This window comes from Podarcis vaucheri, assembly GCF_965113315.1.
Source record: "Podarcis vaucheri genome assembly, chromosome: 7".
Classification (NCBI taxonomy): Eukaryota; Metazoa; Chordata; class Lepidosauria; order Squamata; family Lacertidae; genus Podarcis; species Podarcis vaucheri.
In genome coordinates, this window is record NC_138765.1 from 29,471,480 (window position 1) to 29,491,418 (window position 19,939).

At 44.8% G+C, this 19,939-nt stretch overlaps 1 protein-coding gene across 1 annotated transcript in view; it reads left to right on the forward strand.

The window, feature by feature from the left end:
* The first annotated feature begins 4,993 nt into the window (after positions 1-4,993).
* Positions 4,994-19,939, forward strand: part of CRYBG2 (crystallin beta-gamma domain containing 2) — a 62,230-nt gene continuing 47,284 nt past the window's right edge. The window contains exons 1-3 of the mRNA XM_082233173.1: positions 4,994-5,992; positions 7,806-7,893; positions 18,305-19,437. Of these exons, the coding sequence (XP_082089299.1) occupies positions 5,808-5,992; positions 7,806-7,893; positions 18,305-19,437 (1,406 nt within the window). The 5' untranslated portion in view covers positions 4,994-5,807. The remainder of the gene's footprint in view (positions 5,993-7,805; positions 7,894-18,304; positions 19,438-19,939) is intronic.

The following is a 19,939-nucleotide window of genomic DNA, read 5'->3' on the forward strand; positions in this document are numbered from 1 at the left end:
ACACATGGGGGAGGGTGGGTGGGTGTCTCTTTGCTCTGAAGCCATGATGTGAAACCTGCACTACGACGTGCGTGTATGACGTATCTTTGGGTTTGCTTTCTTTTTGCTTTCTTTGTTTTCTTGGTTTTTTGGGGGACGGGGTTCAGTGTTCATTGCTTTTGTTTTTTTTAAAGAAAAGTATAAATATTCTGTTTTGTATTTTTGTATATTTTAATCTTTAAGAGAAAAAAAGGAAGAAAAAGAAGAGGAAAAAAAGAGGACATGATTACTGCAATGTATTTCTCAGGTATTCTTGTACATCTCAGGGATGGAAGAACCTCAGCAGCCTTCTGGGGCTGAACAGATTGGAACCTTGTGGCTTAAAAACTTTGGGGGGGCATTGTTACATTTAACAGCACAAAGAACAAAAGAGTCTCTGTTTTTCAATTGTAGCTTGCTGCGTGTGGGTGGACTGATGTTTTTAGACACTGTATTTGAATAGATTGTCTGCGTCCGCCCCCAGCTATATTCACAAATGGATTTCATGTACAATCTGGTGTGATGTTTCTCCTGTGCATTGACACTCCTGCTCAGCTCCTGTTCATTCCCAAGGAGTTTAGGTAGGAGAACTTTCCTCTGGGTTGTACCTTTGGGCCATTTAGGGGCTACAGGGACAGCACAGCCAGATGCATAAAGCTTGGGCAACAAAAGCAGTTTACGTATCAAGCCCATTTCACCTTTCTGGGGGTGGATGCCCTCTTTGTTCCCAGATATCCAACCATTCCTTAAGATTCTTAACACTGTCTGTCCTCACCTGGTTACCATATCTGCATCTTGCTGCTACTGCACTCACACATAATTTTGAATGATTTGGCCCATGGTGGCTTTCTACAAGGCCCTGTTGTGAGGCAAGGGAATGTTGGGTGCTGCTGAATCAGGGTGGCGGCAGAGTGGAAGACAGAGAGATCTTGACTCACAGGTTCTCCTGCCTGAGCCTGGTTGGCTCCTTGTAATAAAAGGATGCGGGATTTGATGGACCATTGGCCTGGTGCAGCAGGCTCTTCTTATGCGCATATGTTCAGGCAGCAAAATCCTTTTGGATTTCCATACTATCCTGGCTTTTTCTCCTTTTCCTGTGCCCAAGTTAGTCTTGTGAGTTCCTCTTGTAGTCCAACCACATTAAGAGCATTCCAAGAGGAATTCTGGCATTCTACTCTTTTAGAAAAGTGCTTCTTCTTCAAGGTTGGAAGTTTTTAAGCCTCTTAAACCTCTACACTAGAGTAAGGGGATCAGCCTGGCCAGCTTTCCTGAGATGTGAATTTACAGGTCGATATTTGGGGGGAACTTAAAAACACGTAAGGTTGTTGGTTAATCTCTAGATCACCAGCCATTTCCCACAGATAGAGTTTCCTATCCGGTATATTTGAATAACTTATCTTTGGCGGGCCCGTCCGTTTCTAAATTACTTGCATTGCCAAGCATTTTTTCTTAAATATCATAACTCACATAGCAGCTCTGCATGCTTTCCCTTACTGGATGGATTGCAAACATTTTGCTAGTCAAAGAAAGTGTTGGTTGTGGGCTGATTATCAAGGGCCAACATTACCAGCTGCTACAGAGCCATGCAGTGGAATTTGAAAACTAAAAACAAAAAGCTGATACTGGATAACACTCACTTCCCTATAGCTGAGAGTGCTCTCTGTCTCTTCCCACCTCCCTCTCCCTCCTTCTCCTGCAACGATTGTAGTGAGGAGGTGTGAAATATACAGGATGGTAGTTTTGAAATTGCTGTGGGGATCTTTACCTTATCTACCTCAGGTTAACGTGTCTTGTGTCAATGGGGCCAAATGCATTGGATTATATAGCTTGCTCTGAGTTGCCAGAAGAAAAGGGATGCTTCCCTAGAGTGTGTCCAAAGATTAAAATGCTACCCCTTTTAGTTTTGTATCCGTCTTAAAAATAAAGTAGCATTGTTTCCCCCCCATTTCCTTCTTAGATATTTAGTATGTGTAAATATCTTATGTAAATCTTTCTGGCTTATTTCCAGTTTTCCTTTTTGACGATTGTTTACAAACTTGAGGGTGTGGGAAATAGCCAAAGCATGTGGTGGGCATTTGCACCAGAGGGGCATAGAGGGGGGCACCCTCTTTGTACCTTGCCACTTTGCAACTTTGCCACATGAGAGCTGGTTAAGGGGTAGGGGGAATTTCCCATATCTTCCTACAACCAATGAGAGAATTGGACTTCTGAAATAACAGTGATTTATCTGCAAGCCAAGAGGAACAATGTTCTGGGAGGGAGGGGGGGGGTTGATTGCAGCTTCTTCCACCCACTAGTTTGCAGAATTGTTTTGGAAATTCTTTAGGTCAGTCTCCCAGGCCTTTTTTTTTTTAAATGACAAGATGGTTTCTAAAACTCTTCAGCTTGGTCTTGCAAATAAATCACTGCTTGGAATAGGCAATATCATTACCATTTTAGACAGTGATGGACACTATGCATTAGGGGCAAGCAGTGTGCATTGCAGTCAGGCTGGTGCCAAGTCTGCACTCAGGGTCACTGTGGAATAGGGAGAACTGAATGTATTGGGGGTGGGAAGGGTGGGGGGATGATGGCGACTTCTTGCGTGGCTACATGATTGTGTACTAGGAGACAAAACGAATGTAACTCCCATGTTTACTGCTAGCGACCAAAGCTTGTTTTGTGTCAAACTCTTTGACTTTTTATGAAGCGGGTGGGTGGATGGGTGGGAGAGGGTGGGGATGAGAGGGCGACTGTGTGGGGTTCTTTTTAGAGGGGGGGGTCATGTCTGAGCTGCAGGACTCTGTTCAAGCAAGCAGCCATCCTGCTGATTATGTCTGGTGGTGACGTCAAAAATCCCCACGACTGCATTCCCCTCCCCTCCCCAATTTTCATTTTTGTACCAGTTTTGGAAAACGATGGAAACCAATAAAGAATATGGATCATAACTTTCTGTGCATCTCTTCCTTTCAGCAAAGCATACCTTGAGGTGAAGGCAAATTATTTTAGAGAGCTAGATTGGGTTGTTCAACCTTGGATTTACTGGAGAAACTTCTGCAAGACCAATTTGTGAAAACACTGCTTGCTAGCAGAGGTGGCCCTACCTTGAGATGAGGTGAGGCAGTGACCTCAGGTGGCAGATTTGGGGTATGAGCATGTCTCAGGGTAGGAGATTGGCTTAAGATTGGCCCTACTATTAAGCAAAGTGAGGCAAGGATGGGAGAGGCTCTTGTGGTATCCTGGCCTCTCACCTCCTTTGGAAAAGGCTCAGCAGTTATGACTAGGTTCAGTTTTTTTGATTAATGATCTGGACACACCATGCATCTGTACAGTACAGTACTTGCAATTACACACAGGTCCTGCTTACTAAACACAATGCATTCCGTGGAAATCAGTCTTTAGACAAGCATTCGCATAACGAGCCTACAATTTCCATTATTTCTCTGAAAATATTTCTAAACTGGGATTTGTCTACTCTCTCCCCCCCTCCACTTTTTTCAATGGTTTCTCCCTGAAATGGCTGCAGCCAATCAGGAAGAGAATGTGATCTCTCCTCCCTGATTTGTTTGATCTTTCCTGCTCTGCAGTGCATCGAATCTCCCTACCTTCCACCCTGGTTTCTTCATGAAAATGGCTGTCACCAGCCAGCAAAGCAGAAACAAGCAGGGAAATAAGGATGTAGGCAAACTCTGGATGTTTGGATATCTGAATCTGCAGTGTTTTTAACAAAGCTTTGCCATAATGCATTAAATTTAATTTTAGCAAAGTGAGTGGGCCAGTAGTGGGACTTGTGTACATTGAACACAATTCACAATAACGGACTGTGTTTATCATTTTTGGAAGTGGTGTTGCCTTTTTAGCCATTTACCAACCCTGACTCTGGGCAGATTCACACAACTAGCCAGTGAGTGTTGGAAGTCTCTCACAGCAATGTCCACTTTGAGAATATCCGACAAGGTCCAGCTTGCAGTGGCCCCAAGGATAATGGATTGTTAGGTGATTAAGAGAGGATTTGAAGTACTTAATGGGTTTCTTTGCCATTATCTCTGATCTCCAGCTGGGGTGAAGTGTTTCTTTGCCATTCCTGAAATTTGGTACCTACAAAAGCTACTTACGGCACAATCTAAAGTGTGTCTCTCCAGAAGTACCGGTAAGTCCCGTGGAATTTACCAGGACTTCTCTGTTAAGAGTGCATAGAATTGCACTGTGAGAGACTGTTTCCAAAAAAAGTCTGAGAACTGACCCATTTATAAGCACTTCTTCAAAATGCAAGACACTAAAGCCCTATTCATTCAAAACATTGCATGTGGGAAGAGACTGGAAGTCTGCCCCATACACCTGGAGTACTGATCTGCCACTTTTATTGTCATGGTTTTTCCCAAATAATTTTGGGAGCTGTAGTTTCTTAAGGGTGCTGAGAGCTGTTAGGAGATCCATATTCTCAAAGAGCTGCAAATAGCAAGAGTTCCCTGCTGTGAGGAATTGACAGTTAAAGAACCCTAGGAATTGTAGTTCTGTGATAGGAATAGGGGTCTCCAAACAACTATCTTCACCCATAACAGCTCCCAGGATTCTTTGGGGGAAGACATGACTTTAAAGTAGGGTTCTTTTAATTTTATGGCATGAATGTGGCAAAGGTGTGCAGAGGTGGCCATTCTAGCCCCACACTTGGTGCCCTGTCTGTTCCATCCCCACCCTCAAACTTCCTCCAGTTGAGCATACAATTCTGAAGGGGAATTTTCCCCAGGTTCGTGTAGTTGTGCAGAATTCCTGGTTGCGCCAAGGAGTCTAAACATGTTCAGTCAAACACATGAAGAATCTCTCCCCAGACTTTGAACCTCACTGCCTGAAAGTCTAGAGTGGAGCTAACAACTACCCAAAACAAGGAGAACATACATGCTCCAGTGGTTGCTAGTGCAAATCTATTAATGTGCATTTTGGAGTTAAAAAAACCCCCACCCTTCTTTGGGAGTTTGGAATTCAAAAACATTTCATTCTTAAAATCTGACCAGAGCTAGCTGGAAAAAGTAGTAGGACCAAACAAAAGAAGTTTTTAACACCAAAACACATACAACTTTGAATTTTTGTGTGTGTGGCCTTAATGAGTACCAGAGCCCATTCTCCTTTCTGTTTTGTATGGACCGTCAGGCTAGGGCTGATGGGAGTTGTAGTTCAAAAACTTCTAGAGAGCACCAGGTTGGCAAAGGCTGCATTAAGGGCTTTAAAGGTTAATACCAGCACCTTCCTCTTGAGCCCATAAATTAACCGGTAGCTTTTCCTCAATAAGTTACCAGTGGCTGCTTTGTTTACTCTCGGCTGCCGTTCCTGGAACCTTATTATGACCTAATCCCTCAGCCGCCACCTCCCAAATTCCTCAGGCACCTTCACTCCAATGTCCTTCCCCATCTTTCCTTGGGGGCTCTGAACGGCACATTTGTCTCTAGGCTGCTCCTGACAAGGCGAACGCTGCCCCCCTCCACCCCCCAAGTTGGAGAAATATCAGCCGGGAGCTTAAAACCGCTCCCCTCTCCAGCGTAGTCCTCGGAGCCTGCCCTTGGCTTTGCTCCCAAAGCGGCACGCCTGGATCTGTCAGCAGGTGTCACGCCTTTCACACCCGGATCCTCCCCAACAGGTGGGCCGCCTCCTCAGGCTGAGGGAGCGTGAAGGTGGAAAAGCAAAGCGCTTCTGGCTACAGAAAGAGCCACCCGCCTGGCCTTGGCTTGCAGGCAGGGTGTAGCGGCAGCCTCAGCCCGTCCTCCTCTAGCAGTTCATTTCCCTCAGGCCTGGAGGTCAGGACTCCGTTTGCCATCATGGCAAAGAAAGAGGGTCTGAAAAGGCGGCTTTCTCGCTTCTTCTCAAGGAGTGAGTTGAGCTTGAAGGAGCTGCAGCAGAGGCGGGAAAATGAAGATGAGGGTCCCAGGTTGGCAGGAGTGAGAGATGAAGGCGGCAGAGGGAAATGGAGGATGAGGCCTCGGAAGAAGAGAACCTCGGAAGGGTGAGTGTACTAGGATAGGCCTGGAAGTGCCCCGGGGTCAGGAGTAAGGATGCGGAGGGTGGGATCTGTCAACATGCGTTATCTTAATTTCTCTCCCCCCCCCCCCAGTCTTAAATTCAGTTTTTCACATTTCCACATGAATCGGAGATTATTATTTGCTAGCATCCTTGTGAAAATTCATATTTTAGTGCAATGTTCTTTGTATGCAGTTTTGGCTAATTACACATTTTTTTTGCAAGCAGCATCCCCTAATATATTGCATCTTTATATGTTATTTTCATGAATATTCTGCGAACCGCCCCAAGATCTTATGATGAAGGGCAGTATATAAATCTAAAAATTAAATAAATTTTATGCATTTTAATGCAAACAACCCCCCCCATATTTTTGTAAATATTGGTTTGAGAGCTGCATTATGAAATTCAGTTAAATGTGCAGATGTGAAGATTCACCTTTATACCTTTGTCAGGACATAAGCTATGTACTTATTTATATACAGTAGGGTAAAGGTTTTTTTTTTGTTTTCTTTTACAAATGTGTTCAATGAGGTGCTCAGATGTGTTTTTGAATTTATCTGCACATTTTTGTGTTGGGGGAGTATGCATAAGTTTATAACTGGGGAGAGGCCGTGGCTCAGCAGAAGAGCCAGAAGTGACTCTCCTATTGGGAACCAGTGGCGGTAGACCCATGACTGTGCCTTCTCCAGGCAAGTCTCCTCTTTTGAAGAACAGAGGAATGTATGCAATATGGCATGCCCTGGCTCCATTAAACTAGCTTGCTTCTGTATATGGAATGTGTTTGTCCTCTGCAAAATGTATTGGGACAGCCCTGCACAGAACACTTCTCTTGCATGCAAAAGGTCCCAGGTTCAGTCTCTAGGAAGGATAGGGAAAAATTCCTGGAGAGTCATTGCTAGTCATTGCAAACAATAACTGCTGGATGAACCAATAGTCTGACTTGGCATAAGTCAGCTTCCTGTACAGAGGTTTTGCAGGGAACAGCTGCAGATCAGTGATAGAATCATAGTTAGAAGGGACCACAAAGGTCATCTAGTCCAACCCCCTGCAAGGCAGGAATCTTTTGCCCAACATGGGGCTCGAACTCATGGCCCTAAAATTAAGAAGTCTCATGCTCTACTGAGTGAGCTATCCAGTAAAGCACATATGACAGGTGCACCTGAATGCCAACATTATTTTTTTTTTTTACAAATAGACGTTTGGGTCATAATCAGCAACAAGAAGGACATTGGAGATTTGTCCAGGAGCCCTCGGCAATCCTTCCTTTCCACTCTGCAGCTTGCTGATATACTCCTCTCCTCTGCTCTGTTTGCATTTCAACAGGAGCTGTTTCAGGAAACAGGCCACAGCTGAGTCATCCCAGGGAGCTCAGTAGGGATCATCTTTCAATGAACAATTAGCGTCAGATTCTAGTTTTGCCCTCACTTCCTCTCTCTCAGCTCAGAGCAACCACTACCTGAGCCCTCATCTGTTGACAATATTTTGAAGGACCAAATACCAAATATAAGAAAATATTACCTTTCTTGCTGGTGGCAGCAAGGACAGGCGATAGTTAAGAACAGCAAAGCATGAGTGAGGGGGCACAATTCAGGAAACACCCCCCCCCTCCAAGAGGGCATGCAGCCCTTGGGCTGTAAAAGGATCTCCACCCCTCATATAGGGAGTGGCTGGGATGGGCAAGTGCTCAATGAAAAAGGGAAGCAGAAGCAATTATTTGGCTGAGAGACAGTTAGCCTTTGTGGCCTCTTGTGTACCTTCCTTCTGGCTCCAATCCTTCTTTCTCAATTTCATTCCAGGGCAAGTGAGGAGGATGTAACCTCAGTGCAAGTGAAGCATGTTATGGAGCCCCCTAGTTGCAGTAGGTCACAGAAGCCGGCATCAAAGGTGAGCCCCACTGCTCTCAAAGAACCTGTGGAAGGGCCTTCTTTAGGGCAGGAGAGGTTGTGAGGAGTGCAAACCCAGTGGGACTTACTTCTGAGTATGTTCTGCCTCTACTGTCGGAGGTGGTATCCCTCTGTATGCCAGTTCCTGGGAATTACAAGTGGGGAAAGTGCTGCATTCTGGTTTGTTTATTTATTTAGAAAACTTATAAACCACTAGATCATAAAAATCTCCAAGCAGTGCAGAAATAAAATTATAGGTAAAGCATGGCTGAAACCCACAAACCAATTAAAAACAGGGGCTTGCATACTTTGTTCCTCAACCCTTTTCCAAGGGTGTGTCAGGGAAACAGGATCCAGTGAATCCAAAGCTTCCCTCAATCTCCCTCCAGCAACCTGGAATAAGATCCCTTTTTTTACTGTTACTGCCATTGGACAAATATGGTGAAGCAGCAGTGATGGCAGAGCTCCCTTTCCAAGGAGAGAGAGAGGGAGATTCACTCATTCATGCCTACCAAAGGACTACAGGATCGCACCTTAGTTGAGTAATCATTTATATCGATTAAAAATCCTTTGGGTTTTTTAAATGCTCCTCTAAGTATCAGATTTTCTAAATAATGGTTAATTATTCTTAAGGCAAATAATTACACATCTATGTGTGATAAGCATCTTCTGAGAAAAGAAACATGCATCCTACTCACACAGAAAGGCATTATTTATTCATTTATATTTAAAATGTCTATCCTGCTTTTTGTCCCCAAAGAAGCTTTCAAGTTAAAAACATAAAACATTCAATTTAAAAAACTGCAATCAATACAAACAAGAAGCAAAGTCAGAAGTGTAAAATCCACTCAGCATTAAGGAAAGGCTCCTCTGAGGTAATGCTTGCTGTGACACATGTGTGAAACAGGGAAATATATTTTCCGCCAGAACAACTGCTTCATTCCTAATCAATGCACATTTGATTGATTAAATCAGTTAAACTCATATGATCAATAAGTCAAAATTTAGTTAATCAATTGATAGGTAGTTCTCTTTAACATGTATTTATTTATTTAGTTTTGCTTTTAATAATATGATACACAATCACCTGAGAATTTGATCAGGCTTACTTCTAAGCATACATATGTATATAGGTGTTGGGTTGCTCTGAATATATGTATATAGGACAGCTATTTATTTATTGAAAATGCTTCTAGGCCACCTATCAAAATAGAAAATACCTTTCCAAAGCAGTGTGAAAAATATACTGAAAGCGTTTTAAAACAAGCATTAGTATTCACAATCAAAACAATAGCACAGAAAGAGCAATAATAGAGCAACATACAGCAACCCAAACATTAAGTGGGTCGAGGCGGGTCGGGGCTGCTGATTCTTCTAGATCTGTCAGCAGCCTTTGACATGGTCGATCACGAACTCCTGGACCACCGCCTTACCGACGTGGGGATCCAGGGCACAGTCCTTCAATGGCTCCGCTCGTTTCTCTCTGGTCGGGGACAGAGGGTGGCGCTTGGGGGGGAATTGTCATCGCGCCACTCCTTGGTGTGTGGAGTGCCTCAGGGTGCGATTCTCTCCCCGATGCTTTTTAACATCTTTATGCGCCCCCTCGCCCAGCTTGTCCGGAGTTTTGGGCTGGGTTGCCATCAGTATGCTGATGACACCCAACTCTATCTGTTGATGGATGGCCATCCTGACTCGGCCCCAGACACACTGACCAGATGTCTGGAAGCTGTGGCTGGATGGTTACGTGGGAGCCGGTTGAAGTTAAATCCTTCGAATACAGAGGTCCTCTGGCTGGGGCGGGACGATATGGGATTGAGGGGGCAACTCCCATCTCTTGCGGGGGTGCAATTAGTGCCAGCACCGTCCGTTAAGAGTTTGGGTGTAATCTTCAATACCTCCCTCTCTATGGAGGCGCAGATTACAGCTATAACAAAGGCGGCATTTTTTCATCTCCGCCAAGCTAAGCAGTTGGCCCCTTATCTCTCTCGCCCTGACCTAGCCACTGTGATCCATGCGACGGTCACCTCCAGACTGGATTATTGTAACTCGCTCTACGTGGGGCTGCCCTTGAGACTGACCCAGAAACTCCAGCGGGTGCAGAATGCCGCGGCGAGACTCCTTATGGGGTCTTCGCTGCGAGATCACATTCACCCGGTACTATACCAGCTGCACTGGCTCCTGGTGGAGTACAGGATCAGGTTTAAGGTGCTGGTTTTAACCTTTAAAGCCCTATACAGCCTAGGACCCTCGTACCTACGGGACCGCCTCTCCTGGTATGCCCCACAGAGAAACCTACGGTCTGCAAATAATAGCATCCTCAAGGTCCCAGGCCTCAGAGAGGTTAGGCTGGCCTCAACTAGAGCCAGGGCCTTCTCGGCTGCGGCTCCAACCTGGTGGAATGCTCTGTCACAAGAGACTAGGGCCCTGCGGGACCTGACATCTTTCCGCAGGGCCTGCAAGACAGAGTTGTTCCGCCAGGCCTTTGGTCAGGGCGCAGCCTGACTCCCTCCTCTGGCAACCTGCACAGAATTTTGCTTAATTGGTTGCCTTCAATTTGATTTAATTAATTTTTATAATGAAATTTTTTAGATTGTGTAACTATTTTACTGTTTGATTATTTGATTGTTGTTAGCCGCCCTGAGCCCGGCTTCGGCTGGGGAGGGCGGGATATAAATAAAATTTATTATTATTATTATTATTATTATTATTATTATTATTATTATTATTAATGGTGGTTCACTTGTGGCTGGGGGGGGGGCGCACAGGAGAAATCAGCCATAAGAGGCAAGGTGCTTAACCCTTTGTCTACCCTCCAATTATGGATGGTGGAGAATAATTTTCAGTCCAACCCAACAAGGTGATTCTTAGTGGGATGGATAAGATGTGCTTTTGATACCTTCCATCTTTGTACTGTGGACATAACTCAGTTGCCTTCCCGTGACACACAGCTGATATACATTTATGTGTGCTGATTTGTGCTTGTGGTGGCCCAACAGTTAGTCTCCTCTGTTATCACCTGTCAATCTCATCTCTATAGTTCACTGTCCCTCCAGGGCACTAAAGGCAGCATGCACCAGGCTAGCCTATTTGATGCTCACAACCTAGAAGTAGATTAGGCTGAGAGGGAGAGGCTGGTCCATGATCACCTAGTGAAATTCACGGATTTCAACCTGGCCTTTCCAGTCCAAGCCCAGCACCCTGCCTTCTATGTGGAAGGGCTATAGCTAGTGGCCAGTGCTCCCGCCTTCCACGCAGAAGGTCCCAGGTTCAATTGCCAGGAAGGGCTGGAGTAAATCTCAGCCTGGAATGCTGGAGAACTGCCACTGGTCATTGGAGAATGTAAATAATACTGAGCCAGATGGACTAGTGGCCTGACTCAGTTTAAGGCAGCTTCTTATATTCCTATATTCTACACCACACTAAATCTGGGAATGACCCAGCCAGGTGTGTTTTGTGTGGGCACACAAGGGAACAGTTTGTTTTTAATATCTCAACAAAAGGCGGGGAAACTCGGTCCCACAGTGCAATCCATTTTGAGTGTTTTGGCCTGGCTGGACTGTGACCTTGAACAGAACAGAATGCACCCCTCAGCCGAAAAAGGCTCTTTCCACCTATACGCTAAGTCAGTACACATTTTGTTTAATGTATTTTGGCAGCTATTCTCTCCCTCCTTTATTTCAAAATGATGTCGAGGCAAGTTAACAATAATAAATATGCCATTCAGCGATATAAAGACATACATGTCAACCATGCATTAAAAAACAACCATGGAAGAACAGCATTAATTTAGCAAGCCGATAACATGAATAGTCAACAAAATATCTCACTTTGTAGAGCCACGAAATTTAATCTTAGGGTCATGGGTTCGAACCAAATGGTTCCTGCATTGCAAGGGGTTGGACTAGATGACCCTTGTGGTCCTTTCCAACTCTACAATTCTATAGTTCTATGACTGTCCCTCGTTAAAAAGAAAAGGTTTTCAGTTATGTCAAGGCGCATACAGCTTCTTTTCCCCAAAGATAAGGATGCCCTCTGCTGGAAGCAAAGCACAACTGCATGGGCCTGTGCCTTTTGCAATAGAGTTCCTTTCAGTAAGTGTGGGCACTTCAAGGTGTCCCGTTTATTGAACTTTCATCCCAGTTGGTTTGCAGGGTATTTAGACAACATTGGGTCTTCAACAAGTATTCATTGGGATTTGTTGGGGTTTTTTTTTGGGGGGGGGGACATTGTGGCAAAGCAAGTGTTAACTCCTCACTCTTTCCAATTCATTTCCCCATCACTTCCAGAAAGCCCACTTTTATGGGAGAAGTGGGTTTGTTGTGCAAGAGCTCCAAAATAAGCTCAGTCGTGCAACCTGGATTTGCCAGTATGGGATTGAGTCTCACCTGAATACAGCAACAGTCTGGAAACACCTTGTGCCATGTTATCCCTCCTTACTTAGCACACTTCAACTTTTTTTTTTTTTGTACTCAGAATCAGAGTGCTTAAAGGGTGTGTTAAAATGAAGTATCCTGTCTCTTTCACCATGTGCTTCATTCATTCATTCATTCATTCATTCAGAGCATTATACAGTGCCTGTCTAACCAAGCAGATTGCAAACATAATTTAAAGCATGAATTAAGACCAGCAAATTGACATTGGAGTGGAACCCTGATTCTCAAATCATGCCTCAAATCATGTTCACGCAAACAGTCACTTCAGTAAAACATTTAAGATTATTCCCTCTGTCTCCAATGTTCAGGCAGTGAATGCTGTTGCAAGTGTAGCCAAAAGAGCGCCACACCAGCAAGCTTGGGGTTAGGTGAAGTACAAAAAACTGTAAGAAAAAACACCAAAGAGTGTGGGGAGGCAGTCCAGTGAGGATTGAACATGCTCAATGGACACATAATACTGACTTTGGGTGGAAAAACAGAAAACCAGGGAAGGGAAATGGAACGGAGACTGGAAACTAGAAGAAGCAGAATCATACACTGCAACATTTTGTTGCAGATCCGACTTGTAATTTATTTTGCCATTTTAAGACTTTGATTACATGTTTTAATCTCCAGCACCCTGCAGCAGAAGAAGACTTGCAAAGCTTGTCTTGCTTAACCTATATGTAGCCTGTGATCATGCAGTGTTTTCTGATCTAGCATCCTTCTTGGACTTGTTTGATGTAGCAGCTCAGCTCTTGCAAAGCACATCTTGCTTGCCTTTGAGTGAAGTATTATTTATAGATTTGGCTTTTGCAGAGTTCATTTTGCTTACCTTAATTGCTAACGTCTTTGAGTCGGTGCCTTTGGTTAATAAATAGTCGTTCTGAGACACCTTCAAAACAGAGGTATATCAGACACCACCTATTTTAATAGTGAACTTACCATAAGTGGATGAGTGCCAACAGCCCAATAGGATTATAGCCAACTCTGATAAGCAAGAGAAAGGCATCAGCAAGCTTAGAAAAGCTTTTGGATTTGTAGAAGTATAGAAATATATTTACGGAAAAAATCCTAAGGGGACAAAAAACACAAAAAGGAGCATGTTGAATAACCAAGGAAATCTGGGGCATGTGTGTGAGTGCATGTGTGTAGATTGTACAAACTGAGCCACAAGAACCAAAGTGTTTCACAAGCAGTTGTAGGGAAGGGGGATCACAAAAAAAGAAGTTACTAAGTATAATCTAGAAGTGCAGCTGCTTTATATCTTGGTAAGAGTCCTGCAGTTCTGGTAAAGTCCCTTTGTTGCACACTCCAGTCTGCATGATACTCTGTTATTCCATTGAGAGAAGGGGGGGGGACGATCCAGGGAAAGAGGAACAAGGATTTCCCCTGCTCTGGGGATTTATTAAATTAGGGGTGGGGAACCTTCAGAACTTTTTTCTCTGGCCACATCCTCCCCAACCACACCCCCTCTTCCCAGGCTGCACCTCTCATCAGCCTTGCTTCTTCAAACCCTCCTGGCATTCTTGCCTGGATGGAGTGGGCCCTTGAACTCTGGCTTGCCCACAGCAGGATGTACAAACATGTGTACAGTGGTACCTCGGGTTACATACGCTTCAGGTTACATATGCTTCAGGTTACAGACTCTGCTAACCCAGAAATAGTGCTTCAGGTTAATAACTTTGCTTCAGGATAAGAACAGAAATGGGGCTCTGGTGGCATGGCAGCAGCAGGAGGCCCCATTAGCTAAAGTGGTGCTTCAGGTTAAGAACAGTTTCAGGTTAAGAACGGACCTCCGGAACGAATTAAGTACTTAACCCAAGGTACCACCGTATTCACTATCCTACTGCACAAAGGTAAAATCCCAATGCCTAGTTGTCCTAGGGTTCTTGATGGGTATAAACAGGCCTGGAAGGTAGGGTATTTTGTCCTATTAATTTAATGTGACACTCAAATTACTCGGAAGAAAAGTTTCTCCTTGGCATGTTTGTGGCAGTGTCACTGTCAACCGGTACAGGAACCTGTTGGAGTGGAGAGCTACCTTGAAGCCTCTGAGTTCTCAGGAAATGATGGCATGCTCCACTGGGAGTGAGCAGAAGGGCGAGCCACAAACTAATTCACCCAGGGGCGGAACAAAGCAACTCACCTGAAGCTTTGAGCACATCTAGCGAGCGAATACACCTGTGGCGTTTCCTCCCCCCTTCCATTACCTACACAGTTTAGAAAAGGAAATGTGTGGGCTGCAAAAATTCCCAAGTGCTTCCCTTATGGTCCCTGAAGCCAGAGATGTCCACCCAGAAGAGATTCATCTGAGCTAAATGAGATCTTGCCACATAGCTTACTAGTAGGACACATGTTTAGCATGCAGAAAGTTCCCAGTTTAAGCCCTGGCATCTCCATGCTGGACTGGGAAAAGCTCCATTCTGAAACCCTACCAGTCAGTGTAGACAATACTGAGCTACGAAGACATATGATCTGATTTGGAAGGCAGGTTCTTGTGGGTTATATCCAGCTAAGTTCTGCTCAGTGTAGACCCAATGAACTTAGCACTCAAGTTAGTCACATACATTGATTTAAAAGGGCCTGCTCTAGACCCATGAATCTATGATGCTTCCCCAGCACAAAATACATCTTGAACTACGGAGGAGGAAGTTGTTCTTTTGGCTATCAATCAATCTCTTTCTCTCTCTCTCTGCTAGCTGTGGGTCTAGCAAGGAGGAGATGATGTCTTCTCTAGTGCTTCCTTTGAAGATCGTAGGATGAATCGCCCCCGTTTCAATCACAGCCATCTCTAGAGGCCAGCTTGCTTTACCTACAGTACATGGAGGTGGAGACACGTTTGGGTGGCAGCTGTAATCTCCAAAGGTGTGTGTGGAATGTGCACATTTGGCCGCTTATTATCTAGTGATTTCCTGCTACATCAGCAGCTCCTCTGGGTGGAGCACCCTTGGGCTGTTTTGTAGCAGCTGGAGCTTTGCTGTGAGGGAGGGCAGGGCCCAAATCCCAGCAGGGTTCAGCTGATACAAGTGGAACCACCCACTAGCTGGTATGTCAAGGGGGATAGTGAGGATTACATTAAGGACACAAACCGCCCTGCTGCTATGTGCCTAATCAGTATCACTACAAATAGCCAACAGTTGGCTGCAGGACTTAGGACCTGCCTCAGAAAAATCTGGCTTGGGGAGAAAAAGATACTCCAGTATAATTAGGCTTGTTGAATACAAAAAAAAGGATTCTTGAGAATCTCAGTGCTAAATTGAAATTCCGAAAGCTATGTGGCTAGTCCTCATGGCTGTGAACCGAAAACTTGAAAATAAGCGAGCAGTGTATTGGTAAAGGCTGCATGAGATGGGACTTCTGTGCCTGGCATGGTGGCTTGTCTTGCCCTCCTTTTCGCTTTCCCATGCAGCCCTCCTGCCCTGTTTTTCTGCTCTTGCGACCAAATCTCCCTTAAAAAGTAATTGAAGCTTCTGAATATAGGGTCATACTTAAAAAGTATGGGGCTTTTTTGTAATAAATTTTATTTTCATTTCTAAATGAAAAAAAGCAATTAACAATAAAGAGAAAGAAAAAAGACTGAAGCAAGATAGGAAAAGGAACAGAAGGAAGGAGATGAGAAGAGAAGAGGGAATGGTAGTAATCCAGAAAACAACATTATAACTCCAGAAAATTATCTTTATTTTCAGGTAGCGTAGGGTTCGGGTATATTTTGTTAACTTTTGATTACTAATTAGCAAGTTGTTGTCGGGGTTTTTTTTAGCAGCATACATTCTATTGGTTTTATTTCAGTACAGAATTTTGAGGTTTCTTGGAACAAAAAGGGGACTTCCTATATTAGGATTCCTATAGGCCAATGTCCAAAAGTTGCCCCTCTTTTGGCTGCAGACTACTTAGTCCAGGAATCCCCCCCCCCACAGCTAGGAATGTAAGGAGCCAGGGCTTTCCATTCCATCTTGTGCTCTTCACAGCCAGTGCTGTTTCTATTTCACCAAAACCTACCTTGTCCATCTAGCTAACTGCTATTCTGCTATGACCAAAACAAATGTAATTATTTCAATGGAGGGGAAATGTCAAAAACAAACAAACAATGCAGAAATCATAGTTATTATTTGCAGACTAAAAAAAACCAGTAGAGAATGCCACTCACATTCCATCCTGACCCTGGACAAACACGTAAATTATGGCAATTTCTGCTCCCATTTCCGATGGAATTCTCTGACATCCCTAAATACAGCTGACTGTATAAAACTGCCCTAAGGGTCTACTCTGCAATTTAAAATCCTCTCCCAGGGGCCAGCAAAGGTTTGCTTCCCATTAGGCAAAGTGAAGCAGCTGCTTTGGGTTGCAGCTGCCAGGAGACTGAGAGAGTGCCAAGATTTTGGAGACAGAGTTGTGAGTGTCACGCGGCCTTCCCTGTGTCTCCTGAACCTGCCTTCCTCAGGCCCAATGGAAGATGCTGTCCGGTCATCAGTATTGTAGTAAGATTGGACTGCCAGCTTGCTTGCCTTTTGTATATAGAAAGAGGAGTGCCGTATTGTCCTTCTCCTCAGGCAGGAAAATATCTCGGCCATCCCTGTTCAGGGCATTTGCAGAACAGCAAAGCTAGAATTAGAGTTAATGGCTATTTGTTAGGTTAGGTTTATTGAACCAATGGGTAATTTCCCACAACAAAAAGGTCCTGAAGCAATTTACAAGACAACTAAAATATAGCAATAAAAATACATAAGCTTAATTAAAAACAGAGTAAGAACACTCAGTCTTTGGTGCTGGGAAAACAAAAGCTTATTTCCCTGGCGCCAAAATGGCCACAAAGTTAGCACCAGGCAGGCTTCCTGGGGAGAACATTCCACAGACAACAGAAACTACTACAGCAGAGGTGGGGAACCTCTTTGGCCTGGTGGGCCAAATCTTTTAACTTCTCCCACCCCACAGGCCAAAGATGGCCGGAGCGCAGGACCAGCACCTGTCAATATCTGACTTCTTATCAGTGTCATGTGATTAATAGGAGGAAAATCCCACCTGTCTGTCAAAATTGGCCAGTGAATGTGGGGGGATATAGTGACCAAGCAGGACTGAGCTCCCCATGCATCAGCTGATGGATCCAGTCAGAGGATCCAACCATGTCTAAGATAATCACCAGAGGCCCAGCTCTGAGTCCTCCATCCCACTCTAAGGTGAGCTAGGTAGTTACCAGAGACAGGGCTTTCCTGGTGGTGGCACCCCAGGTTTGGAACTTTCTTCCATTATCTTTTACTTTGTGCCAAAGTTTGTTTTTGATTGACTTTTAATGGCTTTTGGTAGTTTGAAGGGCTCATGTTGTTGTTCATAAACTTGTTATAATGTGCCACCTTGAGAATTTGTGCTGAAGGGCAGTTTATAAATATTTTAATTAATAGCATAAAAACAATTTGTGGATAACTAGTTTCCATTTTTTTGTTTGATTGATGGACAAGATCAGTCTAAGTTAGACAAGTATAAGGCAAAATATTTATTATAGTTGGAAATTTTGATTCAGTGATTTTGGCTCAGTGTTTATTCATATTGATTCTACATCTGGGATTTATGGGAGGGGCAGTTAATGCTGGTATCTATTCTTGCATTCTGTGTTTATGTATGCGTTGTTTTGATAAAGACTGCAAAACCCATACTTTTTAAACAAGCATTTCCATTCAGCAAATAACATGCCGCCAAGCTTGTAAAAATACATCAGTCTAGTCACCTATGGTTCATAAAAATTGCCTCCAGGTAATCATGCTGGAAAGCTGTAGAACTGCTGGGCTTTCTCCCCTTTTAAGCCAAAAGTTAGTAACACTGACAAATTCAGAGATGAAGGCTAGTAAAATATTATACAAGCTATTTACTGCTGTGGATCTTTTTGCAAAGCTGCAGGCAACTCAAACATATATAATCTTGTTCAACTGTTGCATATACAGGGTTTCTGTCCCACCACCCTTTCATAGTCTCTGTCTTCTCACAGTTTCTTTTCCCATCCTGCAGACCCAGGCTCTCAGTTATTCGGAGCCTGATTTGTGGAGGAATGGCCTCCTGCGCAAGTTTGGGAATCTCACTTGGCACAAGCGACAGAGTAGCCATTTTGAACTCTCTCAGCACCCTGGGCACCTGGCAAGCGATCCTTGGTCAATGGGGCGGCTTCAGAGACCAGCTGTTGGCAGTGACATGGATATGAGGAGCAGGGCTGATTTTTATCCTGCTGAAAATCAATCTGAAAAGCAGGAGAGACCTGAGCCTTCATCTAGGCTAAGTGAAACACACTCTCTAGGGACCAGCCCAGAACCCTCCACATCCTTTGACTCTTTGCTTTGTTGGGGAGATGGAAGCTCTTGGGAAGGGTCTTTCTCCATCAGTAATTCTTCTCTGTGCTGCCCAGCGGCTCCCGAAATGAAAGGAGAAGCCCTCAAGCTCCCTTCAGTCCTGGAAGAAAGCAGCAAGGCCCCCAAGTCTGCCTCAGAGTGGACTGAAAGTGTATTTGAAGGGTATTTGACCACGGGGACGTCCCACCCTGTTGTTACAGAACAGATGGAGAACCTGAGCTTCAGCAGTGGCCTTGGAGAGTCCGTCTCTGAGCATGTTGATGGTGCAGAGGATGCTAAGTCGGCCACAGCAAGCCCACCTGTTGATCAGCCTCTGGAGGTAGCAGATTCTGCCTCGGCCATTAAAATCAGCCTGGGCAAGAATGCCCCAAAGATCCGCTATGAGATAATGATTACAATGACCAAGGAGGCGGAGAGGGCTGAAGCAGAACCCACATTCAGTTGTGGTGAAAGAAGCTTGCCGTGTCACCCGTCTGGGGAGGAAACACTTTCTCTGGGGGTTGCTGAGTTAGAGAAAAGAAAGGAGCGACGTCACCAGGAACCAGCCAGACCAGCTACCCAGCTGTCAGCGAGCAAGGAATTCCAAAACTGCAGAGGGCTGCATGGGGTGGGAACCTGTAAGGTGTGCGGGCCAATACTGACTCTTGCCACTGGGAGCCCAGCTACTCTGCAGTGGGGATCGGAGACCAGCCCAGGAGTGGGTGAGGCAGACCAGAGTGAAACTGATCGACTGCACTCGGAGGATGGTGTGCTGGCAAAAGAGACAGACATCGTAGCAGTAGGATCCCCAGCCAACAGGTACGTGGGGGAACAGGTTTGGGAAGCCTTGCACTACAGCAGGTGTGCCAGCCAGCCCTGAGCTGCGGAGAATAGCTTGAGAGACATGTCTTGGCAGAGAGAAAGGGAGCCAGAGTGTCTGTTCTTTCCCCTGCATGCTTTGCTCTGCAGCAATGCGAGTGGGAAGTTTTGCATTTGAGAGAGAGAGAGAGTGGAGTCTTTGGAGCACGCTGCATGGGGGCAGGAACTTAGGGGGATCAAAGAAAAGCGCTGTTAACAGTTTCTCTTGTTTGATGGTCCAGGCAGCAAAGTTCAGGGTCATGGAGAGGAAAGAGCAGGATTCAAGGCTTGGATCCTCCCTGACCTCCGTGCTTGGGCTTCCACCTTCATCTGACTGAAGGCTAGAGTAATGCCGTCATCCAGGGGATTTCTGTACCACACAACTGAAGGGGGAAAGAAAAGGAATTGTGTTTAAAATGGTGAGGAAGGCTTCCTCTTTCGAAGGTTTTCATCAACAGGGAAG